The sequence below is a fragment of the Manis javanica genome, chromosome 4 (genome assembly GCF_040802235.1).
Source record: "Manis javanica isolate MJ-LG chromosome 4, MJ_LKY, whole genome shotgun sequence".
NCBI classification, from domain to species: domain Eukaryota; kingdom Metazoa; phylum Chordata; class Mammalia; order Pholidota; family Manidae; genus Manis; species Manis javanica.
In genome coordinates, this window is record NC_133159.1 from 150,392,472 (window position 1) to 150,414,327 (window position 21,856).

Sequence of the window (21,856 nt, forward strand, 5' to 3'; positions counted from 1 at the left end):
AGAGGACAAAGGAGAAGGAAAAGAAAGAAACGAGGAAAGCATGCAGGACCCATGTAATGGGGTATCTATTGGGGGTGGGGGTCGGGCAGGAATCTCCATATTAATGTTCACTCCACAAAACAATGGAATTCGATTTCTATGCCAAGTCTAAATGAACTGAGCTTTCTCTTCCCTAAGAACCACTCCTTGCACCCCCTGGCACAAGCTCGGAACCATGATTTCTCAGACATTTTCAGTTCCCACTGAAGTACATCCAAGGGGAGAAAGGCTTTCTTTCTCATGCTAACAACCCCATTGTAAGTGTCGTCTTCAGAGGCTGCCAGAAGGGCTCTGGGAAGGTGAGCTGCTGCAAGTGCCTAATACCGCTTCTCCATGTCTCCTTCCCAGGCTCCTTAACTCCTTCCTGCCCTAGGGCTCCCCAGTCCCAGCCTTCTTCTTGGCCCTCTAGAAAAATGAAGTAAAGCTAGACCACACTGAGAAACAGTTAACCAGCAAAGCCAGAAAGTTCGGGCCTTGTTCCTCTACCTACTATGCATATGAACATAGCATTAATTAGCATAATCTCAAAGTTTTCCCAGCTTGCTACCCAGAAGGCATCCCATTTCTGTTTGTATATTTTAAAACACTGTTAACAGAGCAATAATAATGTCTGATGCACTTGCCTAACAACAGCTGGCTATATTTTATACACTAAAAGGGAAATGGGAAATTTTCCTAGAAACCCACTATTTATTTCAGGAACTCCTTTTTTAAGCAAAAAAAGAGGGCTTAGAAGTGTGGTTGGGGTACTCTCTCAATCTATTTCTAACTCAATTCCCTCCACTGGCTGCAGCAGAAATGGTCTATGGAGGAAAAAGTTCAGCAGGAAAAGAAAACACAAAGTTGTTTGGTAGGAGGGTTCAGCGGCAGAGCCCAAGGATCCCATTGCTTGTGGGTACTATGTCTGCGGGCTGCCACCTGGCCTGGGAGGCTGAGGCAGACAGATGAGGCAGGGTTCTGCAGTTGGCTAACTGCAACTTTTTGTACTCAGCAGCTCTGCCAGGGGTCGGAGACCAAAAAAAGTCCCCTCCCCCGTATGACACACTTCCGAAGGGAGAGACTGACACAAACCAGACAGAGAATTAATAAAACATGAGGACAGTGTTGGCCTTGTTCTGGGCTGTTACAGGAAGAAAACTTAAACACAAAAGCAGCCTTCAGGATGCCGGCCAGGGAGGGGAGAACACATGTGGTCCCTCCCGGTCCACTCTACAGCCACAATTCAAGTGGTCTGAGGGACATGAAGGCTCTCCGGAGCAAAGGCAGGCAGGTGACAGATGAGGCCTGGGCGCACCAACCACCTTCCAGCTGGTCCACCTGTACAAACCACTCCAGAAGACAAATGCTTCATGGAGCTTCGATGCCCACAGAGGACAGACCCGACTTTTGTTTTCCCATCCTGATCTGAGAGAACCACATGCCACATGGAGCTCCATTTATCTACAACACCCTTTCGATAATACATTACCTCAGGATCACAGTCCACTCTCAGGAAAAGGGTAACCTGCCTGTTTATTTTCTCACAAATCTCTTGCCTTTCAAATTTCAAAAGCTTTGTATGATATTTTTATTCTAGATAGGACTCTCTTCACACATACAGTATTCAAAACGAGTATCTAAGCAGCGAGCGGCTGTGGATGTCACTATCGTACCTGCATAGAAAACCTGGAGCTAGAAAATAATAAGTGTCAGACCCTTCCTCAGAGCAGGTACTCCGACAATCCCCCACACAAGCAGAACAAATGAGAAGATCTCATTATATTTAAAAAACGAATTCATTCTTGCTTTCAATGTTTTTTCAAAAAGCTTTCAAGCACCATTCTCTGTAGCTCAAGTTAACTTACTGGCCAACACTCAACCCAATCCAATAAAAGGACTTGAAGGACCGACCCTTTTTGCTTCATTTCCATGGGGCTCCCCCTTTGATGGGGCCTAAAGAGCTGTAACTTTCCAAACCGTTTCCTTTAAGGCCTTTGCTTCCCATCCACCACAATGAGGGGCTGGCCCAGGAAGGGGTTAAGGCCGTCATGTCAAACCACAAACTCGGGCACTGGCCCAGAAGGGACATGGGAACCAGGGCAGCCGAGTGATAAAGGCCGGATTGTAGCAGCCCACTGAATTGGAAATGACTTGTAGGCCTAATGAAACAGAACTTTGGCAGTAAAACAGAATGAAAGGAATGAGACAATAAAAGGCTGGAACAAAGGGTGCAGAGTCGTTTCAGCTTAGCAAAATAAGCTCAACTTTGTTGGTGGGGAAAGCCAAAGCCGATTAGGATAAACCAATGACTAAGCGTAAGTCTTCCAAACTAATTACACAGTTCACCATGAGAAGTATAATTGGAAGCCTCCAGATGCGGGCTGCTTGGCTTTCACAGGAGTTACATAAAGTGAGAATCACCTAGCGAGCTCGGCACTGAGCAGGCCTGTCATCGAGGTGAACAGCTGAAAGGTGCAGAACTGCTCCATCCGGGACGAAGCCAAGAATTCATTAAGTTTAAAGGCTTCCTTTTGATCTCCAAAATCCTATAAGTGAGAATTTAAGAAACTGGTGCTTGAGGGTGGGGCCTAACGGGCAGAAGGAGGAAATTCCAGGCACATGGAGTTTCTTTGATCCCAGTGCTTTTTAATTACCAAGCTGGGCTATTCCGGATGGCTGTGTGGGGAGAACAGTGGAGAACAGGCCGATTGATTGTCTGGGTCTGTACGAACATATCTAGAGCATCATTTAAGTGCCATTTTCTGGAATGGTCTATATATATCATTTCTGTATGTATGAAATTGTGAGCATAGATAACGTCCACTAGGAAATCTGAAGCAGTAAAATAAATTACTGTGTATCAACATTCTTGACAAATGAACAAGACCTGATTCCTCTGAGTACTGGGTTGCTTGGTGGTAAAGTGGAGATGAGGTTTTATGCACAGTGAAAAGATGTTGAGGGTTAACTGGCACAAAAATGAGTGACTGTCCAGGCTCTCCCAGGCTGGGCTGTGTGAGCTTGGACAACTTAGTGACCTTTCTCAGCATCACCTTTGTCATCTTGATAATAGATATTCCACCTATCTTGCTTGACAGCTTTGCAAAGCAACTTTTAAAATGCTCAGTACCAAGAACACAACCCTCTAATTCAGAAACATCAACTCAAAGAGTAAAATTCCACATAGTAAAATCTGAACTCCACAAATTCTGAATCTTCATTAATCTAAATCTAGCACATGAAACAGGGAACTGGAAATACTCAACAAGTTTTCTGGATCTTACTCATAGGATGAATATTCCAGTTTATAAATAGTACCTTTTTCCAAATAGAGAATCTCTTCAAAGTCCCTGCATCTTCAAGTCCAGAAATGAACTCTACCACAGTTATGAGTCTTTTGCTTATTATGCTCATTACTATTAAGAATATCTTATTTTGATTACAGTCTATAGATACTTTAGCTATCTATCTATCCATCCACCTCTGTATGTTTATTTAAACTCAAAGTCATTGAATTTTCAAGTTTAGGAATAATCTAGTCCAGGGGTTGGCAAACTATGGCCCACAGGCCAAATGTGGTCTATCACCTGTATTTGTAAATAAGGTTTTGCTGGAACACAGCCATACCCAGTTGTTTATGTATTGATTATGGCTGCTTTCTCCATACAACAGGAGTGAGCTGTTGTGACAGAGGCGATGCTCTACAAAACCAAAAATGTTTATTATCTTTTGCAATGTTTCCAACCCCTTTTTTCAGATAAGAAACTGAGGTCAGGAAGGAAGTGGCCTGTTAAGGTGTCACAGTGGGTCACTGAACAGTCAGGCCCAGCATGAGGGTTTGGAATGCCTTCTGCCTTACCCTTCTGAGGCGATAGCACCGGAACAGCTACCTAGGGGGTGAGGATGGCCACCAACTTAGCAGAGTCCATATGCCAACGTGGCCGCCACACTTCATGATCTCATATTAAATATTAACAAGTCATAACACCCCTAACCTGGGGTGGGAGAGAGGGCATAAATCTTATGGGAGGAAGGTGGGAGAAAAGCACAAAAGAGTTTACAAGGCTCCAATCTGAATTATGTAAAGCTCCCAGTGTGTCATTCTGCACCCACTCCACTTGCAGTAATGACATATTTAAGCTCCTTTATCTCAGCCCCATGATAGCAGTCTTCGCCATCTTGATTGCCACCTGAAATAAACAGTTGAAGCAGCTGCCACCTCAGGCAAGATGGGGAGGGTAAGAAAAGAGAGGAATGACAGCGAGGGAAACCTAAAAAGAAGGTGGCAAACCCTGAATGGAGACTGTGGAAGGATGGAAAGTTCTAGACTCAGAGGAAAAGGCAATACGGTGTGAATTCTGGCTGTTGTCCTGCCTTACCCAGGTGACCTTTGGCAAGACTTAACCTTCTGACCCTTATTATCCACTTTCATCAAATGGGCTGGATGGTACCCAAACCTTCTGTGCAAATGAAATGAGGAAATGTGTGTCCTGGTTCCCAGTACTGTCCCTGGGCACACAGAAAGGGCACGATCCTTTCCTTTCTTTTGCATGCTCCCAGACCTAAGTCCACCCTGTGGAATGATCAGAAGCTGGAACAGGGCCCTGAGTTTGGATTCTGGCCACAGAATCCCACAAAGAAGAATTATATGAGATAATGTAAGTCAATGGCCTGGCCCAGTATCCAACACATAGTACACACTTATTAACTAATAAAATTACACCTCATTGATTTGCAGTTAACCAACTCACAAGAGCCCTGAACAACTTTACAGAGGCTGGAACATGTACCAAATATACATCATGAGAATGTGGTGTGTGTGTGTGTGCACATGTGCGTGCATGCATGCACCGCCTTTCCTTCAGCCAGAATATAAACTACTGAAGGGCAGAGCCAGTCTGTCAATTATCTATTACCTCCTTTCACGGCCACCAGATTTACCCATTACCCCTAAGGCCCAGCAGCAGAGTCTCCCCATCGCTGATCATTCTGGATTCAGGTGAATTATACCAGAATCCTGAGAGACGGTGAGCCCTGCCCAAGGGGACATAAACCTAACACTAGCCACCAGCCAAAGGAGAAATAAGCTGTTCTGAAGACAGACACAGATTATACACAGAGCATATGTACGAAGTGAGCTACTAAAATGTGAGCATAGAGAGTGTTATGGTTTGGTACATTCAAAAGCCTCCTTAGTCCTTTAAAAAACACTTGATAAGTTTACAAATCCTGCTGGAATCCACAAATGTTGCTACAAAATCAACTGAGCAGCTTCAGACCTAGCAAGAGCCATGCCAGGGAAGGCATCTGTGACTGCCTCCCAGACAAGAGGACAACTGTTCACAGGGCAGTGATGGTCACCACTGTGGGCCCAGCCAAAGCGTGCAGAGCCTCCCACGGCTGGCGTACTGGGTCACGACTAAGTGCTAATGAAAAATGAAAGACAGGAAGAAAGACAGAAAGGAAGAAAGAGAGAAAGAAGGAAACCAAGAGTTGGAAATGTGCAGAGATGTGGCAAGTATAAGCCTGTTTGGAACTCTCACAGTCCATCTGGAGAGCATCAGCTTCCCCGACACCCACAGATAGGCCCATGGGATTCCAGGGCAGGTTACGGCTGGAAAAAGAAATCCCACCTCATGTTTGCAAACACCACCCCAGCCTGGTTTTAAGGGCTGAACAGTAGCAAAGAGAGCTCCCTCTCCCGAGCCTTCCATTACACAAGCTGGCCTTGTCTCATTTAATTATTTCCAATCCCTCTCCCTAGGCAGGTGGGGCAGGGCATGGACAAATCCCCCTTACTGCTTTTAATCAGTCTTGAAGAGAAGGACTATTACATATATGATCTCCAACACACTCAGCTATTCTTTAGAACTGGCTAGAATGAATCAGCCCCCAATGCGCAGTGCAACACAGGGCCGTAGGGAAGGCGTGTTTCATAACTGACCTGGAAGGGCAGGGAAGTGCCGTTCTGAATGCGAGGCTGGGGCTGGAGAGGCTGGTTTCTCTTTGTTGCATGGGCTCCCATCCATGCAGAAATTGATTAATACCAGAAACAGGAAAAATCTCCATTTTGAGGCTAAACAGAGGTCATGGCATTCATCCCAGACAGTAGCTCACAACTGGACACACCTGGGGGCGAGGTCATAGCTGCCTATCACCTTGAGCACATAAAAAGAGCACAGAACCTTCTGTCTGGCCAGTGGGCGGCAGTGCCTTTGTACCACCCAGGGCAAGCACGACAGCCATTAACATGGGGAAATGAGTGGCAGAGCTTAGAACAGGCACAGTGTCTTCTAAGGAGGTAGCCCTGGGCCACATCAGCCCTTCAGCGGGGGCACGCAGACCTGTACAGACGGAAGCTGCCCAATACCTGGGCTCCCAGGACAATGTCTGCCACTACTCAGAGATATGGGAAGCTGAGGCCAGTGCAGCCACTTGCCTTTCAGCTGCCTGGACACGGGAGCTGGAGGAGGCATGCCACACAAAAGCCAACAAGCGTTGGCTCCCCTATAAGCTGCCCTGCTGAAGCCCTGGGGCAACAGAGCCACCTAAGAAATGTGTCACCCTGAGGAAAAGGCCACTTTTGAAGGCACCAGGTCCCCCGACCAACTAGGAAGAGGCTGTATTAGGCACATCACCCATGGTCACATATCCTGTCTGTCTGTCAGACTCTGTCACCCACACACTCTCACACTCCATTTCCTGACTGATTTAGGACGTTCTGTGCCACTCACTGCCTGTTGCGGCAGCAGAGCCCATGGGATAATTTTACTGCTGTCTCACATACGTTCTGACAGGTACAGGCCCGGCATCTTTCCTGAGTTTCCTTGGGCATTTGACAGGGGAGGGTTCAGCAGCCAAGGGCCTCAGGGAGCCTCCTCTCCAGCACACCTTTCAGAAAGTCACAAAATGAAGCCCAGATTCTCTGGGGGCACTTGCTCCGTGAGTCATAGTCCCACATCCCTCCCCAGACACTGCCACCTCCAGCTCCCAGCCCAGGCCCCATGTGGCCACCAAATGCCAGCAAAACTGCCCTCAAAGGCGACTCTGTCTATTCCGGCAGGCACATGGGGCACTGTGCTGACCACAAGCCAGACTCTTCCATCCTGGCTCCTGACAAATTTCACTTAAATCTTGACAGCAAGTTCAAGGACAAGGTTTTGAGCACACAGCTGTGGCAATGGCAGGGACCACAGCAGCCACTTCTATGGACTGGTCTGGCTGCCCTGCACATGCTCTCTTAGGTACCACTTACCTTGCCAAACTGCTCAAAGTATTGCTTTACATCTTCTACCACTGTGTTCGCAGATAATCCGCCTACAAATATTTTCTTTGTTCTTGTGACCATCTGCAAGAAATGACAAGAGGATGACAGGGGTTAACCAGCCTATCTGAGCAATGCTCACTAAAATGCTGAAACAAGCCACTGCCCATATTTCTCTGGGAAGGCAACGTCAGATACATTCAATCTGCACAGGGCAGGCCATCTAGATGTCTCAGGATGCTGGAAACAGTCACTCTGGATATCTCAAGCCTTCAGGCCACAACCTAAAAGCTCAAGTTCCATACAGACACAGACTGGACTTCAGAACTTCTTTGGCTATATATAACATACAGCTTCATTCTGATATTCCAGCACAAAGAAAAGTCACGTATCAAAGCTATTTTAAACATAAGAGACGTGAACGAAACAGAATTACATGCATAAAAATCTGCTGCCCAGGCAGTACCATAAAAATTGCCAATAAGAACCTCAGACGTAATTCAAATACGTGTGGACTGTCTACACTAAGCTGTTCTGGGTGGCAACAGGACAGACTCTTAAGACACTGACCTTGCGCACAAGGACCACCCTCCAAGCTTGCTGCCCAGTCTCTTCCTCTCTTGATTTCTCATGATTCATCCTGATTCATCCTATACTCAGTCATGCCTAGCTACTCCCCAGGTCTGTACACCTTTGTCCGCACAGGTCCTTCTCCTCAGAAAGCCTCTCCACATCTAAATCTCCCACAGCAAGTTGCAGCCCTCCTGCAAGATCCAGTGACCTTTTCCAAGATTCGATCTATCCCTCCAGCCACCTCATCCAGAAGCTGTCCTACCCTCCTCCGATACCCTTACTGCTACACCCAGAGCGCTCACCATTTCCCACCTCCCGCCAAATTCGTCCATAGTATCCTTTCTTCCCTGTTTCCTCTCCTGGACTGTGAATACCTGATTCTGTTCTCAGTACGCTCCACAATGTCAAGTACAGGGCCAGCACATAGAAGCCCACCCCAGTTGGTTGGTGGATGCAAAAATGAATGAGTATGGCCACATTTCAGAATTCCACCAGTTCCAAAGCAAAGGAAGAGGGAAGCTCGAAGACATAACCTGCTTCAGAGATGGACCCAAAAATCTTACACGTAGGAAGGAGCCAAAAGTGAAACAAGAAAACACATCGTATTCTGAATGCTGAATTTAGTATGCGTACATTTTTATTTTGTCAAATAAAAAATTTAAAAGCTCATGGGGTATAGGATCCTACCAGTTTGGCCGCACATAGTAAATACACAATGTCTTAACTTGATGGGAGGAATACTGTCACAAATGTGTAGGTATATCAAATCATTATGTTACTTTAAATATCTCAACAATTTTATGTGTCAATTGTATCTCAAAAAAGTTGGGGGGGCAGATGTTTGATAAGAAGATACCAAGAAAATCATGAGTGAAACCCCAAAATAAGTGACTGAGATGAATATTGGGACATTGAAAAAACCCACAATGTCTCATATGTCTTTTTTAATTCAATGGAGGACGCCTAAGTACAGGGGCCATGGCTGCCTGGATCACTGTTCTCACCAAGGTTCCTCACGTGCTGGCTGAGAGAGAATGAACCGACCTGCTTCCAATTGGAGAGCCGCAGCTGAGGGACTCCTTGGGGCACACTGGTTACCAGCAGGCTCTGCTGAGGAGTGTAAGGGCACAGAAACCTGGCTCCTGTATCTGGGTGTGATCATGGATGGGACTCACCCTGAGGTCTGGGTTCTGCCCCCTCCACTGTGAAGTCCTAGGAAGGAGCTCCTAGTCCCACCTAACCTTGAACTCTCAAGAATCTGCAAGCACGATGGCCACGACCCAGGGAGGCTCCCAGACCTCAAGGAGCTTACACTTTAGCTTATCGGCTCCCAGTACGGGACATGTGTCACCGCAGCCCACTGACTGAGCCCAAAATGGAACATCCTTGTAGTGGACCTCGTGCACTGTTTTAAGAGGACATTGCCTTAGTGACTCTGCACACTTCCTGTTGGCTGTGAGAGTCATGCAGTGGTTTGCACACGTGTTTAAAGCTGTGATTTATGATTTACTCTTTTTCATCTCTTTTCAGATGAATGGGAGATGAGATCATGTACATGATGACGTTCTATGCAGATCCCACCAGCGTTCACTCCACCAAGCTCCAAGAACCTCTCGTTAGCTGGTGGGCATTTTATCCTTATTGCCTATCTCCCTTCTTGTCCATTCCATAAGTCTTCCTGATGGATCAAGGTCACCTTTTTAGTGAAATTCCATTAGGACCTATCCAGACTTAAATCTCTCCCTCCACTCACTAATCACCAAATTTTACTAACCTAACTTTTCTCATGTATTTACATTCAACAGATAAATTGAATGCTAGATACCGGAGCTTACATTCTAAAACAATGTGGAATGTAATCCACTATAAAATGGAGATAGAATAATAAGCCTACCACACAAGATTCCAATTAGGACTAAATTAAATAATACATGCCGAAGTGTCTAGCACAGGTGCTAAATAAGTGGTCACTGTAATTGAATCCAAAGTCAGTTACTAAATTCATCCTTCCAGCTCAGAAAAAATATGTAGCAGAAAAAAATACCTTCTACAGAAAGTTTTGATAAATCAACTCTTATTGCCCCTTTCTCTTCCACTGTAACTTCAAAAACAGTCCCTGCATCTCTATATGATTTCAAATGGGCGAAGACTCCCAATAGTTTCATTTTGGATTCTTCATTCCCTTTTTTTTTTAACCCCAACCAAGCAATTAAATATCTATTTAAAAAAAGACCACTAATGTGATCTACAAACACTCACAAGTGTAGTTCTCAACTTAAGGAAACGCTGGAGAGGCATTCTGTAAAATGAGCCCCATGGTCTCATTCACACATTGTTTAGAGCCAGGTGGGTGTAAAGCAGCACCGTTTATATTCCAAATGCTCACATGGACCCAGAGAATGACACGACCAGAGCTGTCTTCATTCCAAATAGTCGAAGTCAAGAGACTGTTCATTCCCCGGTAAGTGGTTAAATGAAAAGGTCCCCACTTACACTCTGTAACCATAAACCTGCCAAGACAGAGCCCTAAACACTGGGGTAGACACCCAGCTATAAATCTTCACAGCCCAAAAAAACGTCTTCAAAACATTTTTTTCTTACGAAGGAAGAGAAATCCCAGGACTCAGATGATGCACTGAAGTATCCAAGTTACTAAAACCTCCTCTTCAGGAACCAGCTCAGATACAGCGATGGATCTCACTCCTCAGCTAACACTAAAAGGAAACGATTTAATTAAAACCTCCCACACCTGGAAAGGCCAGTGGGAAAGATGTGCGACACTTGGTTAGCTGCTCCCCAGTAACTCAGCTTCCGGAGAGGGGAGCATGGCCAGGGTGGGTGCCTGGGCTCTGCCAGGGGCATGCTGGGAGAAACAGGAGTGATTTCCTTGGGGAATCCTGATGGCGTCACTGCCAATCGGACTGTGCCCTGCTCGATGATTTGCCATCTGAAGGACACGGGAGATAGACAGACAAAGGACTCTAGAATCACTTCTAGAATTACTTTCCTCCATTTACTTCCACCTACTGAGGAGGGCAGGAAGGGGGCAGAGCTGGGGTGTTGTGCCCACACTCTCAGTAGGACTTAATGGAGGTCCTCAAATTCCCACCAATTCTATCAAGGTTTCCATGTATGTGTGCACATGCATGCATGTGTGTGCTTATACGCAGGTGCATGTGTGTGTTTGGGTAATTCTCTATTCCCAATCCTTGAGTCCTGGCTTCTATTTGCCCCAGGAACCACCCAGCACCCCCAGAACTTAAGACTCTTCTGACCTTGAAAACAGCAAGCAGGACAAGTTACCCACTGGCCTCCTGACTCTATATTGCGTTACAAAAAGTCACCCCCCCAACCCACAGTGGAGAGAGCCACCTGCGTTTCCTTCCTGGGCTAGGCCCTTCAGGGAACTTTTGCTAACACATGGCCTTTGCTCTGATACAGCATTCAGCCACACAAGGTAAAGGAAGCTGGCCACTGCACATTAACATGCTCAGAAAGCCCTAGGACGCCGGCACCGTGCACCTAGGTGGAAAGAGCCATCCATCTGTTCCCAAGTGAGCATAATCCAAAAATTCATTAGGAAATTGATCTTAAATGTCCTTTCCCTGGAGTTTTTGTGGAGGGGTTGCAAGAAACACTCCAGTATGTGTATGTTTTCCACTCTTATGACACACTAAGACCCACCAAGAGCCCTGCACCACATGGTGTCAGCTGCCACCCCAACAGGTGCCCTTTGTTTGATGGTTTGGAGTAGCCCTCTGGGAAGTGGGGTGTGTGTGGCACCATAAGGGGATAGAGAGTGTTCAGGCTCTCACAAATCACTGTTGCAAAATTTTGCATCTAAACCCATAATTAACTAAACACCATGCTCTCCACATACCTCTTGGTTCCGCAAAATAAACCCAGCACCCACTCTAGTTTGGAAAATTGCTGTTTACACATCAAGAACTGGCCAAAGCCAGCTGCTAACTAGGGCTACAAACAACACTCCACTTTCCTGCCTCTAACCAGGGAGCTGGCTTTTGTTTCAAAAGTTCCCTTTTAAAAAAATGTGTTTCCATCTGCAGTGCTCCCTCAGAATGGGGTCATCCTATTATATTTTCATAAGATATGACAGAACAGATGAGTGAGTGAGTGAGTGAGTAACAGTGTGTGTGTGTTGAAGGTGGGGGTGTTAGCAATGAGAAATTACTTTTAATAACGCAATTGAAGGGGAAAATTCAGCTCCATCAGCTTTGGCCCAAAGACATTAGTTGCCACATAAGAAAACAACAACACACATTTCTTATCCAGACAGATGCACGAAAGGCGGGAAATGGCTCTGGAGGGTCTTAAACGGGTATGAGAGATTAGAGATTTCTGGCCTCTGAAGCTGGAGAGAACACATTTCTGCTGCTTTAAACCACCCAGTGTGTGGTAATTTGTTACTAGGAAACCAACACAGAGACCCACTTGGGAGAGGTCCTAGGAGACCGGGGCCTCGCCCTCACTTTTTCTTGGTGACAGTGGAACAAGGGTCCACACGGAAGCCCTCCACCATCCTGGGTGTGGATAGCACCACACCCCCACCTATGTGACGATCTCAGTCTACCTCCCAAGGAAGGCAGGTCACACTCCTCACTGGCACACTCACTATGGCAGGGGCCACGGGACAAGTCTCTGCCTCAAAAGGTAAGGCAGGAAAAAGCCAAGCCAACCGAAGGAGAGGCAACCCCAGAGCTGTCTGCATGTTCACACTCCTCAGTAAGACACATCGTGAAAGTGGGGCCGGCGTTCATGTGTGAGCAGGGTCCTACCTACTACACTCCGAGAGATGGAGATAGGTCCTCCTCCCCCATCAAAGGCCCCTACCCCCACCCCTATGCTAGAATGCTCTACCCTGGCTGCAGACCCGCCAGCTGAGGCCTCACTCAAGTCCTAGGATGTGTCTCAGCTTCTCTCCCACAGTTGAGGAACTGAGGCTTAGAGATGGTGTCGGAAGTCACACAGCAAGAGGGAGTGACCAGAGGGGGTCAGAATCATGCCTTTCTATTCACCGAAGCCTCTCACACCTCCCTGAGGCTGGGTTACTGGCCTTCCTCCCGGCAGGAAGCACAGCTGGGGAAGAGGTGGCACCACAGGCTGCATGCTGACTCTGGCCTTTTATATTCTGAAGCAAAGATGTGAAAATGACAGGCCAGACTCTGCTGGCGGGAACGCAGTGGCACCGCTGCTTGGAAACCAGGCTGGCAGCTCCTCAGACGATTAAACATGGAGTTACCACAGGACCTGACAACACCACTCCTGGCTTATACCCACGGGAAACGAGAACACAGGTCTCCCGAAGCCTTTACACAGAACGTGCATGGCAGCACTGGTCCTAAGAGTCAAAAAGTGGAAAGACCCAAACGCCCGTCATTGGGTGAGTGGATAAACCATGTAGGATATATCCACATAATGGAATATTGGACCATAAAAAGGAAAGTTCTGACATAGTTCACACGAAAGACCATCATAGAAGACAACATCTTACAGGATTCCATTCATACGAAAGTTCAAAACAGGTAACTCCAGAGAGACAGAAAGTAGATTCGGGCAGGGGTGGAGGTGGGGAGGCAGTAGGGGGTGCTGGCTAAGCAGAATGCGGTATCCTTTTGAGGTGATGAAAATGCCCTAAAATTGTGACAATGGGTACACAACTCTATGAATATTTGAAAAACCACTGAACTATTTGCTTTAAATGGGTATACTGTATGGTATGTGAATTATACCTCAGTAAAGCTGCTGCTGTTTTTTGAACAATAGGCCAAAATGATCCCTAAGTCAAGAGTCTGAATGCAAAAAGGGCTTACAACAAACCCAGGAGCCCAAGAAAGGATGCTCCCTACCGCTTGATCTGCTAGCTAATTCCACATGCCTTGATTCACTCACGCTGACCAATGGACAAAGGTGTAACAATATTTGATGTTGCCGACTGCAGAAATTAATTTAACTTCAGAGAGAACTAATTAGAAACAGAACCCCAAACGTTTCTCAGAGCTCCCCCACCATCTACAGCTATTAGCCAGAGAGCGCTGGGGTTCAGGCAACAATTTGGCATTCCTCTAAATAGCTTTAAAATTGGAAGGAAAAAAAATAGCCTTCATCTATATGGGGCTAGAATATAATTTACACACAATTACCCGACAGTCAGGTTACAACATTACCTCTGATTAAAACAACAGTAACTCACCTAAAGGAGAATGTGATCTCGTAATGAAATGATCAGACTGCTTCAGCAGGCTCCCCGCCTCATCTTCGAGCCCTCTGCCTGGCTCCCTCCCAGGCTAATTTTTAAAACAGTACCTCCTCTTACCCTTGAGGGAAAAGCTGCAGCCAGCAAGGGTGACCCGTCCACAGATTGGTATCAGACAGTAATATCCAAGACAGTGGCACTCAGGCTGGGGGCTCAGGGAGGTAACAGAAAAAGGTGTGGCGATGGAGTGTTGCCTTGGAAAGCACAGGAAATTAAGGATCGTGACCCCGCATCGACGGATGCTGAGCAAGGCGGCTGGCTGGCCATCATCCCAATCACAGGCACCCAAGCTATTCTGCATTCACAAGTACTGCCCCCATCACCCCAGCCTTCTGGGAGCCCCCACCCCCATACTTGCCACAGAGTGAGGTGTAGAAGGCCTGAACCATCCCCTCCAGCGTTCAAATGATTACCACTACGTAGATGCAATTAAAACCCATCATCTTTTACAGCAGTGGCATTAAACCAAATTAAGTAAGTATCCTTTACTGTTGCTGAGTTTGCCGGAAAGCCATGCACTTCCGCACACAGAAGAGGTGCCAAAGCCATTTCCTAATAAACGTCAGAAAGAGGTGGGCAAGGAGGGCCAGACCAGATAGAGGGATGGTGCGAACTCAGGTCTTCCCATCTGCACCTGTCACTGCAGCCGTGGGAGCCCGACTCGCCCACCAGGGTGGGACTCCTCTGCAGACACAGAGGATGACTCACGGAGAGGGGCGGGGACCTAGACATGCTGACAGTGATGGTCTGGGGGGCTCCAGGGCTAAAGCGTAGGCCCAGGGTCCAGCAAGTTTAAAATACCTCTCTTGGCCCACCAGTTTCTGCATTTTCAAGCACATCTGTGTATCCTGAGACTTACTGACTAACCGACTTGGTTGGTCAGATGAGGTCAGGTCAATTCTCCTCACAGCTCTGGGCCTCACTTGCCCCTTGGAGAAATGGGCACTGGCCCTGGCCTGAATCACACACGTGGAGGCAGCAAAGTGAAATCATGACTCCAGGAGCACCAGCCGCAGGAGTCCTGTGGCCTGTGCAGGCCCATGCCTCTAGCACAAACCCTGCGCGGAGCTTCTCCCCTGGCTCCAGCCTCCCAACACGCCTGTACAGCCGACAGTGCCTGAGGCCCTTCTCACAGGATAACTGAAGGCAGCCGTGTGCAGGCCCTGGGGTTTACGAACACACCACTATGGTGAGGGGCTCACAGCACCCCTCCTCTTTTCCTAAAACATTATGGGTCACCCATTCAGCAACTTACCACAGAAGGTAAGTGTTTCAAAATTTCTTGGAACCAGAAGTAAATACTGACTCCTTTACCTACCATCTTGGAGGTCCTTTGTGTCCCCCACATGCTGCTTTGGACACCTCAGGGATGGGCTGAGAAGCCATGTCAGGAAGGACAGTCAGGAGTTATGACCCTCAGTGAACCAAGTGAAGGAAAACCAAGCTTAGGAGGGTGCCATTATTTTCTGGGTAAGACTGCCTGAGAGAGGACTTCTGGAACCCCCACCCAACCACCCCAAGAGAACGAGGCATGGTCTCATCAGCAACAACCAAACGGCCCTTCTCAGGAGAGAAAGGATAAAAACTTTGCTGCGAGGCAGGCTCTGAAGCCAAGGCGCCCCATCCCCCAAACCCTCCAGTTGATTTCATGAAAAGAACAAATGGCAGCCTTAACCCTTAGCCTTGATTACCTTCATTAACATATTTTAGATGCACATGGCAATCAGTTCTTGATGAGCAAGTTTTACGTAACCCACAGAGCCCAGCCAGGCTGCAGCCCCGCTGCCTCTCCTGCAGTGTGGCGGGGCTCTGCCCTGGCTGCACCTTACCGTCTCACCATCTCCAGGGGAGTCCTTAGAGCCTACTGATAGCAGGCCCCACCCTCAGGGATGCTGTCTTCACTGGGAATGGTGAGGCCCTGGCACCAGTATTTTTTAAACCTCCAGATTCTAATGTGCAGTCAGGGCTCTACAAGGAGCTGCTTCTGTCATCTTAAGGGAGAAAAGGTGGGGGGTGGAGACCTAAACCAAAGCAAAGACCCTTTTTCACTATTACCATACTGTGCACAAGAGGGGAAAAAGCCACACATGAGTAGAAGGGTCCTGGGACTTGAACCAGATTCCCTGGGCTTCAGTCCCATCTCAGCATCTCTCTCAGCTGTGAAATTCAAGGCAGGCCATGTGTAAGGTGAGGGCAATACTTCTGACATGGAGATGCTACAAACATCACAAGAGGGAAGTATATGAAAGCACCTGGCATATAGTACTTGCTCAAGAAACATGTTTGCTGAATCCCAGGAGAGTGAGAATGACAACAAAGAGGGTAAGAGAGAGGATAAATCACAGAGAACTGTCTCTGATAGTAACCTACCTACCATGTGCCACACCCTGCTGGGCTCCACAGATGTTAAGTAGAACGAGATCTGGTGTCTGCTCCTAAGGTTCTTACCGTTAAGAAAGAGGCTGTGTTACTGTAGCAAGGTGGGGCTTTGGAAGCACAGGGCTGGGCATGACCTGAGGCTTGAAGGCCAGCTGCGGGTGGCCAGAAGAGGAAGGGGAGAAGGGCCTCCCCAGAGAGGCTGCAGCACCTTCAGTGTTGGCTGAAAGGCTACAAGTGGACCTGAAAGGCTGCAGTTCAAGGTCTCATGGAACGCAAAGAGGACAGGGGCGAGGCCAGGAGGGGAAGGCCCTGCAGCCACGCCAGGGAGGCAAGAGAAACCTCCCCAGGATTTAAATAGGGGAGAACTCTTCAAACAGGCTGTTAAAAAGAGAAGCAGGGCCACAGTTGGGGGCTGGGTGATCTTAATGCTTAGATGTTCATAAGAGAGAAAAGAGAAAAGCATGAACCAGGCGGAAGGCACCTAACTGCCAATCAGTGACCACTGTGGGGCCTGGAGTCAGCTCCCCCATCAGAGGTCCCTCCCTGCTCTGCCATTCTGCTGTTCCAGAAAATGTCCTGGCGGGGGTGTGTGGGAGGCATAAGGAGAGATAAGCACATTGCACCCTTGGCGTGGTTGTCTTTAGAAACACACTCAGCCATCTGTTCATTCATAAATTTTACCTGTCAAGAAAAAAAAAGTCAAACCCCTTGGCCCCCCCACCCCCGCCACTGCCCCACCCCACAGCCAGCAGGAGGTCTGGCTCCTGCCACCCACAAGTAACTTCCTTTGAGGGCAAAGGGAGGACTCAAAGAAGTATCTGCAGTGAAAGAGAGGAGCCAAGGTAATCATGAGCCAGTCTCTCCACCATTTATTAGGTATTTCATCCTTCAAGAGGTGAAAGGTGATCTTTCTAAATCCAAGAGGGCCTTAGAGGCCAACAAGTGCACCAAACTTGGAGATTCTGGAGATGGGAGGGCCAGGTTCCCATCCTAGCACCCTGAAGGCGAGTGATAGAGCAGAAAGAGAAGGGACCCAGGAACTGCAATTCTGTCACATGCATACTTGGTGGCCCTGGCAAGTGACTGAGCTTCTCTGAACTTGGGTTTCTCCCTCTGCAAAATGGGATTAAATGGGCTGACCCATGAAACATGTTTAGCATGGGGCTGGAGTGACAGGCACACAGAAGTTCCACTTTCCCTCCCCACACCTTCCCTGCTCCACAAGTGACTGCACCTCTATCTGTTCAGCCACGAATGGGGATTGAACTTTCCCTGCCCTCTAAACAACAGAAGGAAAAGCACTTGGAAAAGGCATGAGGCACACTCCATAAACCTAACAACAAATGATAATCAATTCTGTCTCCCGCAGATTTCTCAGACACCACCCTGAATCGGCCCACCCTCAACTGTGGTACTGGGCAACCATGGTATTCCAAGGGCTGAAGATGCTCCAGCAAAAAGGACGCTATCTCAGCACAAAGCAGCATCTTTATCTGCCTTAACCTAGGCAGCCCCTTACCCTACAAAGAGTAACAGATTGTTGCACATGAGGAAGGTCATTCTCTGCAAGAGATAAAGCTGTCCATGCCTCGGAGGTAATATTTCTCTGCTACACCAATATCCTAGTATGTCCATGCTGTCCTCATGCCAGGAACATATTTCTATAAATCCTTACATAAAAGAAAACTTTATTTTCCAGAGGGACAAACAGGGCACAAAAGGAAACAACAGTCTCAGTAGAACCACCACCAATCAAACGAACTCAGTCTGCCAGCAACTTGACTGAATGTGCAGTGTTACAGATGTTTTATAGCCATGATGTCTGTTCTATTTAAAACACTTGCATGAAGCCAGCCAAACAACAAAAAAGAGAGTAAGAAAAGATATGTTCCCAAGTGCGCCCAACCCAGCTAACTGGTCTGGGCTGGCTGTTTATTGAGGCAAAGTGGCAACTAGGGACCCGTAGCTGTGGGCCGAAACGTGGAGGGTTCATTGTGTAGTTCACCCTGGAGGGCTGTCAAATCAGACACACGGCCCAGCACACGGCGCATGGTCTCTCCGAAGGGCACTTCTGCCTGCAATACCTGGGTCTTCTGCAGGGAAATTGTCCTGCACCTGGCAAGCGTTTAATGAAATCCGGTTTCCTTCCCTCAGGGAAGAAAAATCTGCCCAGTTAACCTCATTTGTCCAACAATACTCATTCATTCCCTCCACAAACATTTGTTCTTGCCTGCTATGCCAAGGGCCTGCGCTAGGGACTCCCAGGCAAATCAGCCCCTCAGGAGGCCCCACAGAATGGAAGGCTCAGAAGGGAGGGCCGTGGTCAGTTTACTCCCAGAAGGGAAGATTCAAAAAGTTAAGGACTTTGTCTTTTGGCTCACCACTGTATTACCAGCCTAGAAAAACACCTAGCATACAGTAGGCACTCAATAAGTGCGGGGTGAACAAATGAGTGCATGAATGCTTCTTGCTCTGAATTCCTCAGTTTGCGGATGATCCAAGGTCCCCTGGGCACTCTCCTTACCTCCTACCTTTCCCCAAGGTAATTCCAAGCACTCCTTGGAAGCACTAGGGAGATAAAAGGCCTGGTTCCTAAGGAGAACAGCTGGCCAGAGTTCTGGGGGAGAGCCACAGAGAACACAGCCAGAGTGCTCCACTGAGGCAGTACAGCCTTCAGAGAGTCAGACAAACCTTCTCTACTCGGACACACACAGCTGCTGATTTGGTAGGGGCATCTTTACATATAAAAAGGACAACTGGTGGCTCTTGGTAAGAAACCACTTAAAAAGTCAAATGAACATAGAGAGGGGCCTGAAACCCCTGGCAACTGCAGATTCAGTGACTATTTCCAGGGTCTGTATCACCTGTCCCCAATTAATCCCATTCGATACCAAACATTAATGACTACATAGTCCCCACCAGGCGTAAGAGCACCAAGTAAAAGATTTAGTTTTCTGCCCTTAAAGATCTCACCGGGGCCTAAAGAAAATACCCAGAGGCAGGAGAATACAAAATAGAGGGAAATATGATGAACTCTGTCAGGAGAGTCAGAGAAGGCTTCGAAGAGGAGATGCCTGACTAGGGTTTTAAAGGATAAGAAGGAGTTTTCCAGGAAGACAAGAGAGGAAGACAGGCAGAGTCACAGCAGCATGGAAGAGCACTGCTTGGTTTGGGCACGAAACGTTTGGTCCTGCTAGAAGTCATGTAGAAAGGAGGGTTAGATGGGAGAAAAGGATAGAGGCAAGGTTAGATGACAAGAGTCTTGTAGACCAAAACCAAGGAGACTGGGCTTCATCCTTCAGACGAGGGGTCAACGAATTTACATGACAAGCTTTGTGTTTTAGATAAGTCAATCTGTAGAGGGTAGATTGGAGAGCCTGAAAATAGAGACTACAAGAACAGTTAGAAGTCTACAGAGATAGTCCAAGATGAAGGAGCCCTGAACTAAAGCAATAACCTTTTGCATAACAAAGCAGGAAGAGATTTAAGACGGGTAGGAAACAAAATTATCAGCACTGGGTAAATGGCCAGATGCAGAGAAGGAGAAGAAGGAGTTTTGAATTTACTGGGTGGCTGAGTCAATGGTGGTGACACCAACTAAGATAAGAAATGCAGAAGAAGCAGGTTTGCAGAGGAACGATAAATATGTTCAGTTTGGTTATATTAAATTTGCAGTGCCCAAAGGATTTGTGTATCTGTTCTGGAGAAAGCATAGGACAAATGACCCAGACTGAATTCACCAATGTCTAGGTGGCTACTAACATCATGGAAGTGAATGAGAAGAGAGGCTGGAGTACAAGCAGGGTCAAGGACAGTTTCAGGAGAAATCCCAACGTCTTCTGGCCACCCAAAGCAACAGCCAAAGAACCAGGAGAGAAGCAAGAGAGAACCATTCCGCCAACTACAGTGGCACATGGCCCTTTGGTCTCTGCCCTGTTCTGTGAACACGAGAACGCCTGTGGCTGCTTCAACCAATAAAGTGCACAGCAGGAAGGATGACATGTGACTTCCAAACCTGGGTCATAAAAGGCACTACAGCTTCCAGCTTGTTCTCTGCAACACACAAACCTGAAACCCCAAGCCACTGAGTAAGAAGTCCAACTATCCCAGAGCCGCCATGCTGTAAGGAAGCCCAGCCACATGCACAGACCACATGTTGGAACTCCATTCTTCAAGCCATCCCTTCCTAGGCACTGGACATATGAGTGAATAAGCTTCAGATGATTCTAGCCCTTTGCCATTAAGTCGCCATAAGATTTCAAGTCTTCCCTGCCGAGATCCTAATCACGGTGAAGCAGAAACCACCTATCCCTGCTGTGCCCTGTCCGAATTCCTGACCCAGTAATTCCCTGAGCAGAATAAAATGGTTGCATTAAGCTGCTAAGTTTGCGTATTTGCTAAGTTTGCTGTGGTTTGTGAGGCTTGTCTTGTGTGCAGAGCCAAGTGCCAAGGCCTCTGAAAATACCCAGATAAGCAAGATACACATGGACAAAGTTCAATATGGTAGTTACTTGCCACCCGTGGTGACTTAAATTTAAGTTAATTAAAATTTAGTGTCATTAACAATTCCATTCCTCAGTTCCACCAGCTCCATTTCAAATGCTCAGGGGCCACATTCATTGGACAGCACAGAATGTTTATTTTCTTCACCTTAGCTGCTAAGATTAATTACAGAGCAATGAGAACTGTAATGCTAAAGTTAGGGCATTTCAAATAGAAGGCAATGGCCATGGTGTCCAACAACATCAAGATGTTTTGCAGGGTAAGGAGGAAGCAGTTCTCAGTTTCACTGGGTCTAGACTTCAGCCACATGCTTTCCATGACCCATCTCCATACTGCAGGGCCAGCAACTCATCCGCAAACTCCAAGCTGCCACGTGAGCAGCTCTTCTAGACAGGCCCAAGGGTGTGCCAAGCCCTGGAGTGACTTGGCAGTCTGTGGTCAGTACTGAGCACTCATTTGGGGGAAACCTTACTGCTGATGGCATCTGGCACTCAAGGTTTGTCCATGAACATAATTGCCCCAAGATACACCACCATATGCTTGCTGTAGTCAATGCTGCCTTTAGAAAAGCAAAACCTAAAAAGTCAGTTTCTTCTGGAAAGAAATGGTTTTTGTATGTTATCATTGTAGATATCAGTAGTTCCAAGCAACTACCTTAAAATAGGCTGATAAGCAAAATCTGTTTTAAAAGCCCTTTCTTGCCCTTGGCCAAAAGTCCTCCTCTCTTCCTGTTTAAAATCTGGATTCTTAATATTCAGCATACATCTGAAACTATGATCATCTTGCACAGTTCTCCAAGCAGCTCTGCTCTGCAGTTCATTCTCTCCCTGGCCACAAATCCTGTC

At 47.3% G+C, this 21,856-nt stretch overlaps 1 protein-coding gene across 12 annotated transcripts in view; it reads right to left on the minus strand.

The window, feature by feature from the left end:
* MSI2 (musashi RNA binding protein 2) overlaps positions 1–21,856 on the minus strand; it is a 372,867-nt gene that overhangs the window by 242,263 nt on the left and 108,748 nt on the right. For 11 of the 12 annotated variants that reach the window (XR_012130677.1, XM_037003865.2, XM_037003863.2 and 8 more), the window contains exon 6: positions 7,274–7,366. The exons of the other annotated variant lie outside the window; for it this stretch is intronic. Coding sequence is in view for 10 of the 11 variants with exons in the window: in XM_037003865.2 (XP_036859760.1) it covers positions 7,274–7,366 (93 nt within the window). In the remaining variant the exon portion in view is untranslated. The remainder of the gene's footprint in view (positions 1–7,273; positions 7,367–21,856) is intronic. 12 annotated transcript variants of the gene reach the window in all.